At 42.2% G+C, this 20357-nt stretch overlaps 1 protein-coding gene across 2 annotated transcripts in view; it reads right to left on the bottom strand.

Moving 5' to 3' along the window:
• prkg1b (protein kinase cGMP-dependent 1b) overlaps positions 1–20357 on the bottom strand; it is a 121075-nt gene that overhangs the window by 14520 nt on the left and 86198 nt on the right. For both annotated transcript variants that reach the window (XM_064319933.1, XM_064319925.1), the window contains exons 7-9: positions 19277–19371; positions 11544–11609; positions 6224–6298 (exon numbers count right to left, since the gene is read on the bottom strand). In XM_064319933.1, coding sequence (XP_064176003.1) covers positions 6224–6298; positions 11544–11609; positions 19277–19371 — 236 coding nt within the window. The remainder of the gene's footprint in view (positions 1–6223; positions 6299–11543; positions 11610–19276; positions 19372–20357) is intronic.

Below are 20357 nucleotides of genomic sequence, written 5' to 3'. Positions count from 1 at the left end.
TATTATTATTATTATTATTATTATTATTATTATTTTACATTTGTCATAGATTAAATGTATTTTTTTTACGTAACAGTGCAGAATGCATGGCTTCCTCTGTGACCCTGTCACAACACTCCAAGGACCCCGCTGCTGTCAAACGTATTTATTTTGACCCTGACCGAAACGCAGCATGTAAAAATAATCATCTTACATAACTGTCTTTCAAGATAGAATGTCTTCTGTCAAAATGCCAAGTTTAACTATTTGCATTTAGAGAGTTCCCACAACACTGTTTGTGTTGTGAATTAAATCATTAATTACTGCTGAGAATTTAATTGATTTAATTTAAATCGTTTATTTAAAACTAAAAACTACAGTTAGTGCACTAGCTGCCCCCCCACATCACAAACCATATTTTCTATAATAACAAGATAACACATTATTGGCATGAATTACAGTATTACACTAAGAGTGAATTACACCATAAGAACATTTACATAGGGATATACAGAAGTGCCTATAAAGACCAAGTGCCATAGGAGCATTGTCCTTGAAGCGTTGGCTTGGCTGCTCAACAGCCAATCAAGAATGTGGATCACAAGGTTGGCACGACTTGGGAAATCCTCCAGCGTTGCCACATATAGACGCTGTTTATGCCAAGAGATTCTCAGAACGCTGGCACGTGTTCTGCCGCACCGGACAGCTGTCCCCTTTCAGGTTAACCAACCTTCTTATGTGTGAGGTGGGTGCTGTCGGGTACAACTTGTTCAGACGGTGGACTCACAGGGACACAGGTGCACACAGCCCTTGCACAGGATTGATGCTCAAGTCTTTTCTCTTCCCTTTCACCACAATAAACTACGGTGCTGCAGCTATCTAGGGCAGATGTTTTCCATACCCTATGTCACAGTGGGTGGCCGTGCTTGACAGCAGCACACCACTTATTTAAATTCCGGACGAGGGAATGAATTACATGTTCTACATTCAAGAGCCAGTTATGCCCTCGGAAGAGTACAATTCAATGGCGTATCACCTAAAAGGCACCCTACAATGGCATGACCGCCATTGCAGCCCAGACCCCTCTGCCGAGCTGTACGTGAGACCTTCTCACAGAAATGTCCCCTAAAGAAAGACGAAAAAATTTGCCTATGAAACACGACATATGTTTTTGTACCAAGGAAAAATGAAAAATTTCTACACTCGGGTAGTTTCTACACTCAGGTAGTTCTCAGAGGGCTAAGAGAACTAAAGATGGGCTCATGGCTTAGAGCAAGGTTACTGCTGCTTAGGTTCCTATGGAGATTTCACCCAAAGCAACCACTTGCAGGGCACAGCACTTACGTAGAAGGGCGTCTTTATTTGTTGTAGTTTTAAATGTCAGTGGAATTAAACAATGCATGTAAATGGGGAATAATGGATAAGAGGAAAACCAAAGAGGTTTATGACAAGAAATGAAACTAGTTAAATTAACACTGATAATAATCTATTTCAATATTAGGAGCACGTGAAGAAAACAAATAACCTAACAAATCACCTAGCTGTACTTTAACAATGGCTTTTTCCCACTTTTTGCCACAACTAGGTTTGACATAAGTTCACTTCACACCACTGAAAACACTTATTCTAAGAGTGCTACCATGCTACATAATTAGCATTATATAGCATTACATTACATGCACTATAATTATTGCAAGCCAACTTACAATTAGAAACATGGCTAATTAGCTGCAAATAATATTTTCCAACCTTCCAAATCTAATTTGCTCGCAGAATAACTAGAAACATCCGCTTGTGTTCTAACTAGCTCAATTAGCTATTTAACTATAAGTTATCTGTGAAAGAAACAGTGTGAAAAGATCCAACTAGCATCCGTCAAAATAAGCAATGTTCTCTAGGGCCAAATAGTAGATCTAAGCAGGATCTGGTGTGACTTTGGAAGCCAAATGCCTTTCAGTGTCCTGACAGTGCAAAAACAAGGGAGCAGTAATTTAGCCCAGAGACCCCTGTGTGAGGAAATGAAAGTTGGCACATCCTGGCCGGACTTGATAATGGAAAGGTGGCTACTGTCACCTCTTGACCACATGACTCCTCCCCCTTCAGAAAGAATGCCAAGCTGTTTATCATCCTCCACATGAGCATTGTTTTTAACATGCAAACATTGTTTAACAATGTTTAACATCCATATAAAGTATGTGACAGCTCTGTGTGAACATAGGTAATTACCAGTTTGCTGTATTGCTTTTTCAAAACTCAAACACTATTTGGTGGGCCATAGACTACGGTAGATGTTTAGAGTAGAAAAGGAGGTTTAATTCATCAGCGGCAGAAGGCAGCACACATGCTAAGCATTCCTTGTTATGTCAAAAAGACTAAATCACTCACTAGGCCCAAAAAGGAAGCTGTGTTTCATCTCCTGGGTTTGTTTACTTATAGATATGGCAGGGGAGACAGCGAGCTGAATGTCTGGTATGCTTCGACACAGGATGCGGAGAAAGGATTCCGTTTTGTAAATAAGAAGATGTGCAGCAGAGTATATTCATTTCCATCAGTTCAGAGCTCAGTGACCTGAAGTTTTTTTTAGACAGGGAACCACTTTACGTAATGTGCTCTGTTATTAAACTTTCATGAAACTTTTATGGCCGTGGAAACACTATGGCCTTTGTTTGGTTAGTTGAAGGTATATTAGTAACCCAGGAATTACTGTGAACCCAGCGTGGATGTGCTTCATGGCTGCACTATTTTGCCATTATGTGAGCCTGCCTGTCAAAGGAACAGACTTCCTATGATGCAATGCTGAACTGCAGGTATTATTGATCGCCAGCAGATTTCACCCCAAGCACACTCTAAGCGCTAGGGCTGCACACAGCTAACGAGAACGCAGTAAAACTACATCCGGCCCAAACGACCAGGAGAACCCTGAGCCGCCGACGTCGGTTGACGGTTCGTCATGGCAACAACAAACAGTCGCGTGGAGTAGAGGCGCACGGCTGGGTGAGGAGAGGTAAAGAATGCCTGGATCGTGACCCGCATTTGCATTGGGTATTTACATGGCCTCCTCAGCCCTTTCACTAGGCCCTGTAACACACAGCACATGAGTAGAGACAGAAAGCCCGGGCCACTAATTCCCCCTTCGCTCTCTCTGCACTATTTTGCATGGTCTTTGTCCCTCAGATGTGGACTCTTTAATCATCTCAAGGGCTTGTCAGGAATATATGGCCATTGGGTTTTGCATGCGATGATGATAAAGCCCGTCTCCCTTTCAGACATGGTTAATGCACACAGAGCCCATTGTGTACTGCGGGATATATCCGAGGGCTTGGTAAAGAGGCACCAAATGAATGGTAATTTACTGAATTCAAATGTTTGAATAACAACAGGGAAGTAAAGTTTAAATAAAGACCAAAAAAAATCCAGTAAAGAAATAAGTCAAAAAAGAGAAGATCAATGCATATCTTATAACATACAGCAGTATGTAATTGAAATAGTGAACAGCTAAAGCCAAATGCCATCTGTAACTTAGAGCACATAAAATCTACTTTTCCATGCAAGGCCAGTTATAGTTAACATAGCATTGAATATTATCACTGATATTCACTGTAACTGACTTTGCTAAACTGAATTTTCAAGGAAATGAGAAGAATTATTAACACGTGGATAAATCATAGTATAAAGTATCAAGTAACCACTTTGTGCAAAGGCAATGCGAAAAGAATATCTATTATACAATTACCATGTTGAACCACCAGAGGGTGCCCTAGGATTATATATATTCTGAAGGAAGGCAACAATACATTTGTTTAGAAAGCAAAAACAACATGCTAACGTGTTCTACATTTTGTCCGACTAATATAAATTATCTGAACACCTGCTTTTTAAACATCAATTCTATTTATAAGTGCAGAGTCATTTACAGAGGGATTCAATGTTTTTTGTTTGCTGGAATCTTCGAGTTGTATTCACCGTCTAATACTGAAAAAGAAAAAGGACTTCTAATACTGCAATGCCCCAGTCAATCATGAGCACAAACCTTCGACGGCCTTCCATGAAGTGATGCGATCGATCAAGCTGCAGAGACTAATAACGGCGGCGAGGACTGGCCACGGGCTCTCTCGAGCACTGCTGCGAAGGCTACGGCGGTTAGAGCGGTGTCAGTGACAAAAGAGTGATGGAACAATTGGACACATCAGGAGTTCATAGCTGCCACCCCCCACCCCCCTCCACCTCCCCTCAAAAGAATCTATCTCTTCCCGCTCTCTGCGTATGAAGATATTTTCTCTACCAGTAGCAGGGAGATCGATCGAGTGCTGCGTACAACAAGGGTCACGACCCCCACAGCCTGGAGCAAATACAGCGCAACCGTAAAATTACCTCCCCGCTCCTCTGGTGCAGCACATATCGCAGCGCTCCACAAATATGAGACCGGTTCTGAGCTCAAAATGGCTCCTCCTCTTATTCAGCAAGGCCTTTTGTGGCTTTCAATAATCAGTGAGTGCATGTCTTCTGGGGTTTTTTTCTTTCTTTTTTTTTTTTTTTTTGATTGCTAACATTCAGTTTCCTCAGTCAGAGCACGGTGCCTTGGAATGTAATGATTCCTGATTAGATTGTCTGATTCTTTCTTGTTAAGTGCAGCCATGTGAGTCTGCCCACTTTTTTTTCCAGGGCTGACTTGCTTCTGGAGAATTTTTCAAATGTCAATCAACATTTGTCCTTAATTTGGACCCGTGCTCTTCAACTTGAATGTTCTTCAGTCACCAAAATGAGCTTGCCAATTTGTGTTCACAAAGAAAAAAAAAAAAAAAACTTAATTTAATCATGTCTCAAAGTTAAGCACAACTGTTGATGTAATCCTGGCCTGTTTCTTGTCCCAGACACTGAGTTGACAGTAGTCAGCACCTAAAGGCACAAATGAATCAGCTGGCCTGAATGGTTTACATGAAGATCTCACCTCATGGATGAAAGACCAACATGGCAATGGAAGCTTTTCCCAAATTTACAAATGAAGAGCAGTTAAAAACAGTCATGTTGGATGACTTTACATCCTGTTTAGACTGGGAAGAAACAGAAGGACTTAGAAAGCAGCTTGCGTAATATTTCTGCAGTTGTGTAAACTGCCTTTCGAAAGCCAGAAATGGGCTAATCTAATATGGCCGCCGCAAAAAAATCCCCACAGATTTCTGTTTAAAACTGACTCATGGCCCGAACACAAATTACAAAACAGAGTGACGTTTCATACCTCACTGCATTAACGCATTCAAGTAATTGGATCTCTTCATTTTGGCAAAAACATACAGTCATTTTATTTTCCTTCCCTTATCTACAGGAAAGCCATGTCAGCACAGATAATAATAACCACGAGGTCAAGGACGGCCAGTCCGGCAACAAGCATTCAGATCAAGTTAAGGTCCACAGAGACAAATTTATTAAAGCACCGCCTGGACCGTCCTAGCACAGCACATACCGCCATTCATCACGATAGTATTAATGACCCCATTTTGTGAGCGATTAGCATGTTTGTAATTATTGAGGCGTCTGACAGGGTGCCTGGACATGTGAGTGTTAGTGTCTGTGCCGATTGTATGCGTATGACCTTTCAAACAGAACACTCATAAAATGAGCTGAAGTATCCATTTTAAAATGAAGGAAAAACTGACTTCACTTCTATTGGCAAAGACACGTGGGAATGTCCGTTTCCCTGGCGATAGAGAAGCTGGGGAGAGGAACAATGATAAATCCCATAATTTTCCCATCTCACAGATCTGACCGCCGGGAAAGACAATCCGCCATGGAGTCTCTCCCGTCTCCACTTCCGCAAAGCCCTGTCGTCAGGATGTACCTTAGCCACAGCTGTCAATCAATCAATTAAATGAAATTACATTTGACACAGGGCCCAAAAAATAATTATCTCAGGGCATCTCACGGATCACATTCCGTGTAATCAATTTACGAGATGTCTTACAGGAAACTGACACACAGGAAGGTATGGCAAAATGACATAAACAAATATATGATTTTTTTAAAAAGTTAAAATGATAAAATGATTTCAGCTATATGGAAGCTCTGTGCATCCTATCAAGGGTAAAAAGAATTTGCCCTCAACAGAATGCAAAAGCAGGCATACAAAACCCCCCCCGGCCACCTAGTGGCAGTCAACGATAAGACGTCAGTAAAGTCTTTGATGAGCTCATTTGCAAGCCTGTTTCGGACTGAGACTGCTGCTGCACAGACAGAGACAGGGACTTACTTTGCTTTGGCCCCGGCATCCTCATAACCTTTGTTGGAAACATCTTCCAGGCCTCCGATCAAGTGTTTAAAAGAGCTGAAAAAAGAAAGAAACACAAGAAAGGTCACAACATTAAACCCACAAGCCAAGAAGACTTTTATGCGCAAGCTGTACCACACACAGATCTAGTCACACATTTTAAACTGCAGCAGTGCACTACGTAAGCAGGGTTAGTAAACTACTCAACACAACTACATCATTTGTGATTCAATGTCTGGGTCCTTATTACATTGCTAGGACATCTAACCTTTAGACAACTACATCATTTGTGATTCAGTGTTTGGGTCCTTATTACATTGCTAGGACATCTAACCTTTAGACTACTACAGCATTTGTGATTCAGTGTTTACTTAGCAAAGAAATCTTACATTAAGGGAAGCTAAAACACAAACAAAATCCAGGTTCCAGACCAGCCCAATTAAAGATGTGAGTTCACTCAGGTACATATTTATCGGTTAAAAATACAGCAATGTATTATTTACAGAAAAACCTCTTATGTGCTGTTTGATTCCAACTGCATGCATAATTTCAGTGATTTTATTTATTCTGACCCGTGCATGTAAATACCAGTATAAATCTGAAACTGCTACAGTCAGTGGAACCATCATGGAGAGGAGATAGTTATGAAAGTGCCTTCATCTGTAATGGAATATTAATCTTCAGCTTCAACCTCTCAGAATGATAAGATGCATGGTAGAGCTAAAGTCATGCTTGCTCTAGTTCAATGGGAACAATATTGATGTTCTACAACTGAACAGATTTCATAATCAAAAGGAAATTATATTTTAGACTAAGCCAGATGATGATATATGTAATGTTTTTAGAGATACATATCCATAGCTCAGACTCAAAAATTACATCTGTTTTTCAGGTTACTGAAAGGTCAGTTAGCACTGACACGGCAACAAATTTAAACTTTCAAAGCTTTTCAGAAATAAATGGATAAAACTGAGTTAATTGTAATTTATGAAGTTTTTATAATAACAAGGGAATCTGGCAGATAAATTAATGAATGGCTCTCTGATGTTGATTTTAATCACCCTAGTCACAAAACACAAACACGCAGCTCGGAGAGAGAGAGAGAGAGAGCGAGAAGCCCACACAGGCATTTTTCACAATCATAGCGCAATCACGGGCAAATAAATTTCCGAAATGGAGACGAGGCTAATGCGGACGGTGACACGACACAAGAGCGATGCGTCCGTTTGTCCCTCCGCGTGGGAGCGGCTGCCTCGTCGAGGGCCCTCTTGTGCTTCTTTAGCCTGATGTTCAGAGCCATCTGTTCCAGGCCACCGCAGGGAGAGCGTCAGAGACCGAGAGCTCCGATTACCATACCGCATTACCGATATAAGGGCAGGTCAGCGCGCTTTCTGAAACGCTTCATGGCTGAAAAACCCGTCTGCGAAATGATTCTCAGCCTCCCTCCCACCTCGCTGGCCGTGGCCTCATCTGTTCCCAGCCGGATCAGTGCAGCTGGAATGAGAGCAGCCTCCTGCTCCTCTCTCGAATAAGCTTTCAGCAGAGCTCTTACCACCCTCTCAACACCGCCAACTCCTCTCCCTGCTTTTTTTTAATGTCATATGTGATATTAATTCACACCAGCCAGACAATTCATCACACTGTACAACAGTGACATGGCAATCATACATATGTATATATATATATATATATATATATATATATATATATATATATATAGATAGATAGATAGATAGATAGATAGATAGATAGATAGATAGATAGATAGATAGATAGATAGATAGATAGATCATATATACACACACATACGCAGGCATGCATGCACGCACACAAGCACGCACACAGCGTTATGATGTTTATTTGCCAAATATTTATTCAAAATAATCACTTGCTGACACCTTGCAGGCTTATTGGCAAACATCATGAGCTTAGCCCAATCGATGCAGTATCTGAATGTACAAAGACAAAATGAGGTCCCAACAGGAAACGTTGTAGATTGGCAAACACAAGACAGAGTTTGTCCAAATTTCCATTTCATCTCTTTGGAGTGATACGTTCCTGTATGAATGGCACAACGATTTACACAGAGCTGATATCGCAAATGCAATGCACTGGAATTTTTTGATCCAATCAGTGTTCCATGTAACTATAACATGCCCCTTGGAAAATGGAAAATAATGTTGGAAGGAACAGAAAGATTCATTAGCTTGGTGGATGCAATTACACTGAGACAATACTGAGGTCAATTTTCTGTCACTTAAAATGAGTATTTTTATTTTTTGAAGATCCATCATTTTTTACGCTAATGGAATATTGACACAGTAAATGGAACAAAAAATGTATCTTCTGTTTCTTGTGCTATCTGTGATATTGTATGGAACATTATTATGACTGAAAAGTTGACAGTCAATGAGGAACTGCTGAATGCGTTCTTAAATAGTCTCAGTTACACCCATGCTATGCATTGATAAAATGGAAAGACTCTCACTCCTCCTAATGGTTTATAACCCTATTCCATGTGAGAACCATTTTAAAATAAATATATAAATTAACCTATTGGGCCAGTTTCCTTCCTGAAGAGTAGCTGTGTGCACACGTGTACATTGTGTTAAGATATTCGACAGTTTTAACTGAACCATTCTGATGCTAAAAAGCAAAAGAGGTTATACAGCAGGCAGAGACGAACATGGCAAAGCTACTCAGCAGGAGTGATGGGAAATAAATTATGCTGTCACAGCACTACCAGCCACTTATTTCAGCTTCTTTCAACTGAGTCAGCTGCTGAGACCGTCAAGCTTCTTTACATTTTTCAGAAGATAACGTTGCCAGCTCTGATGGCATTTTACTCAAAAAGTGTGAAAAGCCATTCATTTTGCTCCCTTGCAGTTGCTGGTGCTAACTAGCTGTGCATTTAGACGGAGAACATGCTAAACACTGAGTCCTCAGACGCCCCATTATTTGTTCACACTTAAACCGCGTCGATCTTCTTTGTAGAGCTGAAGCGCACCATTATAAGGGCCCTATTACAGTGGGCTGCAGAGTTTCTATTAATTACACCATAACAGTGAGAAACTGACAGCCGAGATTACATTTGAGAAGGCAACCTCATTATGGATTATGTGAACACAGAGTTAATTATTCTGCAGCGACAGGTTTCAGATGTGTGTCTGATAACATCAACTCTAAGAGCTAATAAATAATTACTTCAAATGGAAATGACTTTATGATAAATGTACATGCCCTACTTGCCATTTAATTCTTAGTACTGTACATATATTTTAATAATACATAACTGACCTTTTATTGGATTTGTGCCAGTTTTAGGTGAAGTAATATAATCGGTGCATTCATATTCACTGTGCGCCCTTTCTCATAAACATCTGCTCTTCAGTGTAATTTCAAGTTTAAATGTGCAACACACTAAACCACATATATGGCTATATATATAGGGTTATCGGCCACATATAGGGCTATCTGCTGAGAAAGTGTTTGAATGATTGTAATAATTTGAATTGAGATTTTCAAAGGCAGGCAATGATCTAGGCTATGGCAGCCAGATCTATGTCTGTCAGTTACATTCTCTCCTGATAAGAGCCTAAGAACAAGCCAAGTGATTGGGAAAAAACCTGGGAGCAGCACCTTTAACTGCGGTGTAAAACACTTCTCTGCTGTATCACAGTGAAAAATGTATAAACAATTTCATTTTCTTCTTCATTCTGTGGCGTATTCTGCTGGCAAGCCTCCACAAGCTTCAGTCAGTTTGCGTTATCGCTTAATTCCCACAGATCTGGCACCCGTGACCCTCCCGGTGAACGGCAGCGCCGCAAAGGTCGCACAAATCAAATAATCACCGGCGCAGCGACAGCAGCGGGACACGGCAAGCTCAGCGAAAACAAGCGGGCTTTAATGGAGAGCGTCATAAACCTCTCAGCCGGACGCTACGATAAAACAAATGACCGGGTTCCCGGGGACAAACGGCTCCCCCCACAGCCCCCCTCCGCGGAGGAATTCCTTTTTTTAGCACCGCCGCGGAGCCACTCGATTCTGACGCTCGTGCAATTGCGCCTACGGAGCGAAGAAAGGACACAAGCCGCAAGCGTCTGCATGCAAACAAATCAGGCCTACCTGTCCTACCACACAGGGTGACTTTACATAACTGCTGCCCTACTCACCAGATAGATAGCTAGTTTGCTAAGATATTGGTTTTCAGGCATTTTGACAGATTATTTTGTACACTATTATTCTTTGCACAGAAACAGAATCAATCAAATGTAAACAATTTGGACTGGCCTGGCTAAACTTAAACACAGTGACTGACGCAAAGTATACTGCAACTACCGTAATAGAAAATTCTATAAATATTGAAACATAAAACAAATAACGTCTTCTTCACCAGAGCTCATACTTCTTTATTTTAAAAAGGAGTAAACATGTTGCTGTCTCCTACTGAGCTAACAAGCAAACTCCAGTGTAAGTAATGTATATTTGGGAGTGAGGTGGGCCAAAAATGAAGCAAACCTTTATAAACTGTATACAGTGTGTCTCGAAATTCGACTTGAATCACTGCTTAGTCATTCAATAAAAACACAGCTTTGATAAGCAATCTTAAACAGGGATAATAAGCTGATGATGGCTACATGATGTTGAAATGTTTAATTTGAAATGAAAACACGGGGTATGGCATGTGGTTTAAAAAAGGAAATACCAAGGCAGTGAGCCTGATAAACAACTTCAATCAAAGCTCATTCTTATCCAGAAATGGAATCGACAAAGGTAAATTAAAATGGATTAAGGTACACTTAACTGATAACTTGTACATTCAAATGTGTTGAAGTGATGAATAAATTCAGCTGAAATATTAAAAGAAATGGTAATAAGCACTCTTCCCACACCAGCCAATCTAGTTTGGGAATGTGTGACATTGTCATTAGTCATTATTATCATCTGTTCTCCAGTGGCACCATATGAAATCAGTAAGCAACCTCCCAGCCTGTTCAACATCACCACACTTGACTGTGGGTTAATGGGGATATTACACAGGCTACTCTGTGTTATGTCTTTAATAACAGGGTCCTACTTCATAAGGTCACAGCACTCATCAAGTAAAACATTTTGAAATAATTTACAGATTATTCAAAAAACCTGTGAAAAGATAAAACAAGTGAATGGCTAACTGAGACCATTCAGTAAACTGGATTATAAAAATGTGATAGACGGTTCTGGGCAGTACTGAAGGAATATATCATATGAACATCATCATAGCAAAAGACACAAAAAGACATAGACGGGACGTGGTACTCACTCTCTGTCAATGACCAGGCAAGTGACAGCTTCAGCAGCGATGACATTGGCAGTCCTGATATCTTCCCTGTGAAAACAAACAATAATACCCCATCCGTGAAAAACAAGACACCTCTATAACCCATTTGTTATGTCAGCCGCAGAACACAATTTCTTTGGGCAATCACTTCCCTAATGATGTAATACAGCAACTCACTTATCACACTTTGCGTTTGCGACAGACAAGATATACAACATTTCTGCCATGCATCCTGTTGAACTTACAGACATCTTTCAAAGCGCATTTTCAAAACTTATCCAAGGTGCTTACTTCAAACAGGCAAAACACTAAAGAGTCAACAATCCGCTTTACCAAATCCTACTTGTGTGAAGAATCGGAATCAATAGACGGCTCAATACTTCCATCAACACTTTGAGCTTTTTGAAGATCCATGTAAAGATTACAAATAAGACCCAAAGCCACACAATCATATTTTGTTTTAGATCCCATCCCCCCCATTAATCGTGCCCTGACTCCAGCAGGAAGCAGGCTATTAATAAGCATTTACTCCGAGCACTGATCCGCGGCGTCATCGGAAAAGTCCTCGCTGCGTTCTGAGTACCCCCGCCGGTCGCAGGAGTCCTCGTCCGATTCTACGGGGTCCGCGGCGGCGGTCCCGGACCCGCCCGACGGGACGCGCGCGCGCTCTGACCCTCGCGCTCGCCCCCGTTGCTCGGACGCGGGCTCTCTCGGCCGGACCATGGCGGCGATCCTCGTTAACGACCGCAGCTGCCGGGGGGGGTGCTGAGATGTATAGGCGCGCGAGGGCTGGACCGGAGGGCACGGGGGGGTGGGGGTGGGGGTGGGTTGGGTTTGGGTGGCAGGTGTTAGTGACCCGCCGCCCGCGTGGGCAGGTGGGCACGGGCGTGGCCCACGGGAGCGGGCGCTCGGCGCACCCGATACTGTGCCCTCAATATCGTGGGTTCGTGTTCAGTCTTCCTCGCATTTGTGAAAACAGAGTGCTGCTGACCACACCGCACAATGCCAGCAGAAAACCTGGCACTGTTGACCATGTCACACAACAACCTGCTAGCCCTGAAAACTGTATTTTTATTTATTTCTTTTTTTTGTTTTTATTGGCAGCAAAGCTAAAGCTATTTAACAGTGTGTGTGTTCCCTGTCCTAGCTAATATCTGTCTGCTTAGCAACTGATAACAGGCAATGGAAGAGAGGTTACTGTTCTTTCTATGGAAAAAAGATGAATAACTATCTAATATATCCGTCACTGCTGCTGTGGCGGCTATGAGATAAGCATTACCTGTTCAAGCCTCATTTCATATATGTCCAGCTTGAGCCAGTCCTATTGTGTGCAGTATTAAATTCAAACTCAATATCACCAACAAGCTTGGAAGAGTTTATTAAAAAAAGACATGTATCTCCTTCATGTGCAGACAGGTTGTCGATAAGCAGCACACGGAAGGCCAGCACACGGAACAGATATATGTTTTATATTATTCGCTTCAACCAGATGAAACGGGTCTCTTTTTAATAACGACTGACATTCAGTTCCCATGCGAATGCCTCCTGAAGTTCCCATCTGGTCCACCTCTTGGGTAAAGGGGGGATATCTGGGGGAATTATCTGGACTGGGGGTATTCCAGCTTCCCCTGGGGATCCGGGAGAACGTCGTACCAGATGGGCGGAGGTAATCGCGGTCGGTGCCATTACGTGTCCTGGACTTCGGGGGGAAGGGAGAGATACATCCTGATACCCGGGCATTAATGTCCATTAGCTGTTCATGACCTCACCAGGTACCAGTGGGACCAATATGGCGAGACGATGCCACTTACATTTGCATTACATGCATTTACCAGAGGATCTTATCCAGAGCAACTTACAAATCAAAGAGCCTACAACAAGACTATAAGAACAGGGAAGAGAAACTACAATAAACCGTATTTACAATGAACACCTTTTAAGGACCACCAAATACAGATTAATTATTAGTTGTGACTTCATGTGAAACAAGACAATTAGTCTCTTGATGTGCCTATCACAATCAGTTAAACCAAACTTTAAACAAGTAAAGTCAAGTTCAAGTCATTGGGACAAAGGAACTCTTTATGACCTGGGAAAATCCAAAATAAAATGAATTCACAGAATTAAAATGAACCAAATTATACGTACAACTGATTAAACTTAGGTTCCAAATTCTGATTTCTCGGTGTTATTCATGAAATTCTTTGAATGAAATGAAAGGTAGAGACTTTGGGATTTTCATAATTGGGAGGCAGCTTTGTAAGTCGTGCCTGGAATCTGCGAGAAGCCTGTGCCGGAGACGAGCTGTCAACGATCCCTTGCCGACTCGGAGCAGCACAGACTGCATGTCAAAAATAGTTCATTTATGTGCAAAGTTTTATAGCAGCCTCTATCTGACCAATCACAATGCTCCATGAGCCTGCCAGTCAGTTTGCATTAACCTCATAATCACCAGTGTTCTCACCATTATTTGCTTAAGCAGTAGCACTTACGCAGCATAACTTACCACTGGACATGTTATTCATACCGTATCCAAAATGTATGAATGTGCCATGTGGTATAACAACCACAATGGCATCCATTACCCACATGCCAACTTAAGAGCTTTTCTTCTTTTGTTTTTGTCACGGTTTATTATTTCTTTGTGACCGTAGCAAGAATACCATCGGCCTTAAATGTTACCACAACCCAGATGGCACTTGGTAACTCAGTAATTACTGGGATTTAAAAAAGAATCCAAACGGGCTTCAACACCTCCGGTTTAAATAAAGACACATCTGTCTACTGCGCTGTCACCACCACGAGAAGTTATATAACACGCACATTACAGAGCGTGTCCTTCTCTGCCCAGGAAGCTCACTTCACATGGAGGCAGCAGCTGCAGCTGCTCGGCTTGTCTGTCAGAGGCGTGCCAAGGAGGCACGTCGGACGCATTCACCAGGAAGACAGGAATATAATCTAATTTGCCGGGGCAATCTGGCGTCGCTGGGAGCAGGTGTAAAACTGTGAGGCAAGGTTCTCCTCTAAGTTCTCCTCTCCACAGAGAATAAAAACACACCCGGGTCAACCGGGTCTACCTGCAGCTAACAGCCGAGATCAAGCAGCCCGCTACTTCGCCATGTTCCGACAGGAGAGACAATTACAGCGGCCGCATCCCGCAAGAACGAGAAAGGCATCCCGAAAACCCCGGGGTCCGTCCACAAAACGAGGACGCTCTTTTATGCGACGTGGATACAGATCCACAAGCAACAGAGGTCGGGTATTATAAGGAGGTCTGTGCCTGGCGGCGAAGCTCAATTGGAATATGTTCCTGCACAGCAGAAAGCCGAAATGAGATCCCCCACAGAGGGACAAAGCCGTGCCAAGGCCTACAGAACCACTCGCGGCGGGAGGGGAAAAATCGCGCTCAACTTTCTCACCTCGCTAACTGCATGCGCGCGATGTAATTTTAACGCAAGCTCGGTGGACACATACTGCGACGTCTAATAAGCGAACTGGTATGACACGACTGTATTTCTGTTAGCAAAATACACCCACTGATTCTGTCTGCAGGATTTTTCCTGTGCAACGTTCCATTAGAGGGAGCGAGCCAAGAACAGGAGGCACCGTTCCAGCAGATGTCTTAAGTCTGCTTCGGTAGCAGTCGTAACAACTAGGGAGGCCGCTCAAAAGGAAAAGGTCAGGGTTGTCAAACCAGCTGAAAAAGACACAACAAACAAAGTTTAATAGAATGTGTCTCCTTGGGTGCTTTCATGCTTGGTTTACCACAGGAGGAGCAAGGTAAAAGCGTTCGGATGGCTAGGCATTACTACATTATTACAATATGAATTATTATCGCAACATTACATCATTAACATTATTACATTTACATTATAAACATACACGTGTGTGTGTGTGTGCGCGTGCGTGTGTGTGTGTGTGCGACCGTAGCTGGACCATTTGTAAATTGGGACAAATCTCTCATTAATTGTCAGTAAGTTGATTTAATTTAGGTGAACAAGGCACTATGTCAAAGGACAGCGTGGCGTGATAGTACATTCAGTATCCCTCTCATTTATTATCAAAGCTGATAAAATCCTTTATAACACCCTTAGCTCCTGGAGAGATTACATGCATTAACGGTTCGTTTTCTCTCGTCCATCATTTGGTGTTCCTAAAACTCCGCCCACTCATCCACTCTCTCCCCAGACTCTAGATAATTACTTTCTAAAGAGAATCACTTTGCAAATATTGCAAAAGATCAAAGACACTATCTTGGGCAAATAAAGTAGCCTTTGTGAAGGCCCAATTCATTTGCTAAATGCATTTACACACAAGATTTTCCTCTAATTAAAACTGAGATGGGAGATCAAAAGCAGTGGAATAAAAAACATCTTTTAAAAAATATCACCTTTCAAAATAGAATTAAAGCATATTCAAATCTCTAGTGCTGCTCTCAGTTCAACATCAAAGTTGAACACCGCATGAAGCTGGTTTCACTCTTGGAAAAGATATGCAACAGGACCCAAGATGGCCACACTGGTCTTTACATTGAATGTATTACATTTACATTACTTAGGAAAGAATAACAGATCTATCAAAGTGCTTCTTTAAAAGGTCTTCAATAAGCCACTCAAAGCAGAAAAATGGCAAGAAATGACAGTTTGATCTGTGCTATTACAGTAAATGGCCACATAACCGATCTCAATGGGACTAGAGGGGAGGCAGACCTGTACATTAAAGGCCGGATATTCTAAATATTAAATGAAAATATAAATATTAAACATGGCAGCAGAGGCAATTTCAAAATGTGAATATGTAAAAAAAGAATTCATTCAACACACCGTCTAGATTCCATTTTCTCTCATTTTCACAGCGCTGTGAACATTGACAATCAATCACATACGGCGAGAGAGATCTAGTAGTCCTAGCTTGCACCACGCACTGACGTACTGCTAATGTACTGGACTTTGCCAGGCTGCCAATCTCGATTAAAAGCCGACACCAACATTCAAACCAGGGCGGCGAATTATCTGGTGGGTCGTTTAAGCGGGAAATGACTCTGTGAGTTCACTGTACGGGCATTATTACAGATTAAGGTGATTACAAAAAAAGAGCACTTGTTAGCATATCATTCAGCTTCAGAACTACATTAATATAAAATACAAAGACAGCGATTTAACGGCCACACAGAACAATCTGAACAATCTTTAATATAGTGTGATGTTCAAGATTAGAGAGTGGAGACTTTCGTTACACTCCAATCAAGACTCTTTAAATTAAATTTACTGAATTGAAAAGCAGATGTTAACACTTAGAATTATTCCCTTTGAAACATAGACAACCAGTCTAGATTTCACAGTCTTTTCCCCTATACTATAGACCTGAAAATTTCTAACATATCACAAGAATAATACTAACACCAAATCATTTAAAGTGAAAATTCATTACAGAATTTCCACAGAAGAGTTAAAACTTCATTTCTCAGGCATCTACCGATATATCCTGATTAACAATCTCTAAGACAGCAGTTAGCGGATAAAGTGAAAAACTTTTAATAAAAAATAAAAACTGCAGATGAGGGCCAGAGAACTAAGCCTGACAGCCAAGAAAGCTATCGTGAGGATGAAAGAAAAGAAACAATTGATTCAAGCTCTCACAGAACGGTTTTGTATTCCAAAGTCAACAGAAGGGAATGTCCCAAAGAAGAAACTACCTACTGGAATACAGAGAAAATAAACAACCAATTTAACACAAATGTCCCATTACTTTTGCATTTAGCTCTACATTGATATGGTTTTTGAAGCTTCTGCTGCCTTAGTGTCCTAGAGATTGCATGGTATGGGCTCTCTCGCCAGTACCACAGGAAACCATCTCACCCCACTTCCTGTCTGCGCATACTGCAAAACCACACCATCTCGGGCCCAAATGATAGCTCCGTGTCTGGCCTCAAACAGCACCTCTCTCCCCAGGGATCAATAGGTGCTGCATTTGATCCATCTGGAGAAAATTCACATGCCAGCACCGTGCTCTCTACAGAGTCCTTGTGGTGGCCTTGAACACCCCATTAGTGCAGCACTAATCCAGCTCAATCCAGCCAATATGGTTCCTTATCAAATGGCAGCTTCTGTGGCTCCCAGAGCCTCTGTGTTTCACTGTGACAGCCTTACCGTTCAGGGTCAGTAGTTTTACAGCCGGAATACATAAGTGTCCTACTGCATAATGGCGTCCCTATTTACTTAGTGCTAAAACCATTTATTACATTCAGATTATTGAAGCAGTCACAAATCCAGACAACCAGCAAGCAGCGCTAATTGACCGAATTAAAGTGCACTTTTTGGACAGCAACTAGTATTCCTTCACCCACAAGGTGGCACTGTAGCATCTTCTCTAGCCCCTAAGACGTTGGATAATATCTCCAAACATTAACTTAATATTCTCTCCCTGTGGCAGGCTCTTTTAATGAACCCTCCTTTATCACCTATGAACAAATGACCACCGACAAAAGATAAACTCTCTCCGATCACAATAGTCAATTAAAGTCAAGTTTGGCCCAGGCAAAAAGGTAAGGGTATGCAGGGTACGATCGCACTGTTTGACTGATAAGGGAAGTGCTCAGACATTCCTGTTGAAGCACTTGCTTACTCTCTTCCTCTTGCCTCTCTTCCATCACTGGAGCACACGACTGCCAGTGATCTATGACGATGGATTTCAGCTCTGTAAATGTTTATCCATCAGTCTGCTGGGTTGTTTGTACTGCCGAAACACTGCGTAACAGTGCACTGTGCACCCCACGGTCTGCGTCAAAAACTGCGTCAGTGCCGACCGTGACTGGAAGACTCGTCAGGCAGCGCAGTACTGACCAGGGTAGGTAGGTGGGTCTTGTCATTGCGCAAGATCAGCTGCTCTGGTTGCCCTGCCAGCTGATGCCTGTCTGCGCCGGCTGTACAGGAAGTGCACTCACTACAGTATGTTGCAATAACTGTGCAGCTGGCAAGCAGCAGCTGGCAGGACACACTGTAAAGGGGTTCTCCCTGACTGACGCAGTACACTGGCCCAACGAGACAGGCACGCAAATACAACTGCGCATTCCATATTAGGAGAAAAGAAAAACGAAATCTATAAAATATTATCTACAGTACCATTCTGCGTTGACGTCCTCCCTCGCAAGGCCTACAACGAGCACCTCCGCTAGTTCTTTGCCTATAATCGCCCCACGTGGTGAAAGTGGTTCGCAATTTCAATCAAACAGATTCCAAAACACCACATCTCATTTGAGTTACCTCGTAAATACTGCGACAATGTTTTCCGTCCCGTGAGGTGCGTCTGTCGTAAGCTGATACATGGTGCAAAAGGATTGACTGCGTAATAGTGGTCCCCTGATTTAAATACCCCCAAGGATCAGTACAGAGGCAGCAATGATCCCCTGCTAATCACTGCACTCATCGTGCTAACCGATGTTTCTGGGAAACTGTGGATTAAGGCACTGAGCCAGTCACTCAAAGGCCAGCTCTCTCTTACCTGGCGAGGCACCGCCATTATATGCTGGAGCGGGGCACTTACCCCGAACATCTACAGCGGTATAAATGGACAATGAGCTAAGTGTACGCTTCAGGCGCGGCGGAAACGGGGCAGCTGTCACTCAAATAAATCAAGTAGTGAACTGAGAACGGGCCGCTTCGATTCGACCGCCGGTGGCGGCCTTTCTGCGAGAAAGGATCGGGTGACAGGCTTACCCCTGCAGGGCCTTCTCTCCGAACCAGTCTCCCTTCTCTAGCGCGCGTAGATAGACCGGGTCCTCGCTGGGCGAATCTTCTCGCGTCACGTTCACCTGTCAATAAGGAGAACGTGGTCTTGCATAAACTTGCATAAGCTGTGGTGCCTACCAGGTGTGCGGAGTATTTATGTTAATTTTCCAAGCAATTCCTGAACCAGATAAAAAACGAATTTAAAAACATAATTTCAAGTCCGTATGACTACAGTCACCTACATTTTGATAATAATAAAGACTATTTAAAGCAGATTGGACACTCCACACAGAACTTTTCCATTCTCATTTTATGCCTACGTTGCCTTAAGATGCTTGTGAAGAACATTCACTTCCATCCTTCAAAAATCCTGCATTTCTATGACCACCTGTGGAACACATGTGAGAGCAACACAGGGCATGAAGGATCGCTTCCTTACTTATAGCAATAATTCAGAAATTATGAGGCATATCACAAATATTTTTTCTGGAATATAATGTACGGCTAGAGTTGTGTGTTGCTAACAATCAGTGACAATCAATTGTGTTCTTCTATGTCAGAGCCAGGGACCTGCTCCAATTCAGCTAATCAAGACTGAACAGGGAATTCACGAAACTTGGCTGTACCAAGAGTGAAATTACCACTGAGATAACTTCTTTAAAAAAATAAAAATTAAAAAAACATTTATTTTCCCTAGAAAATACCAAATCTTTTTCTGGTTTTAGTCCATATTTGTACCTAAAACATTCAACAGCACCTCTTGGCCTGAAGTGCGCTTTTTTATGAGCCCACAGAAGCATGGAGTGGATGATGAAAACTCAGAGCAGTTCTCCATCTCTTTTGCAATCTTCCCTTCATTTTTCAACACTAGTGGCTCCTGCTCTGTGTTCCAACCTTTCTCTCTACTCTCTATGTGGATTCCTTCAACAATAAAAGGTTTCTGTGGCAGTACATGATGCAAGATTTCAGTGTAATAGCAAGTCTGTGTTCATTCTTTTGACATAGTATTGATTGGCAGGATTGATAAATATCTGCCTTAAAAGGAGGTATTTCTGACATTCCAAATTTT

The sequence above is a fragment of the Anguilla rostrata genome, chromosome 2 (assembly GCF_018555375.3).
Source record: "Anguilla rostrata isolate EN2019 chromosome 2, ASM1855537v3, whole genome shotgun sequence".
In the NCBI taxonomy this organism is placed as follows: domain Eukaryota; kingdom Metazoa; phylum Chordata; class Actinopteri; order Anguilliformes; family Anguillidae; genus Anguilla; species Anguilla rostrata.
Note: the sequence above shows the minus strand (reverse complement) of the source record. Positions and strands in the feature narration are given on the sequence as shown.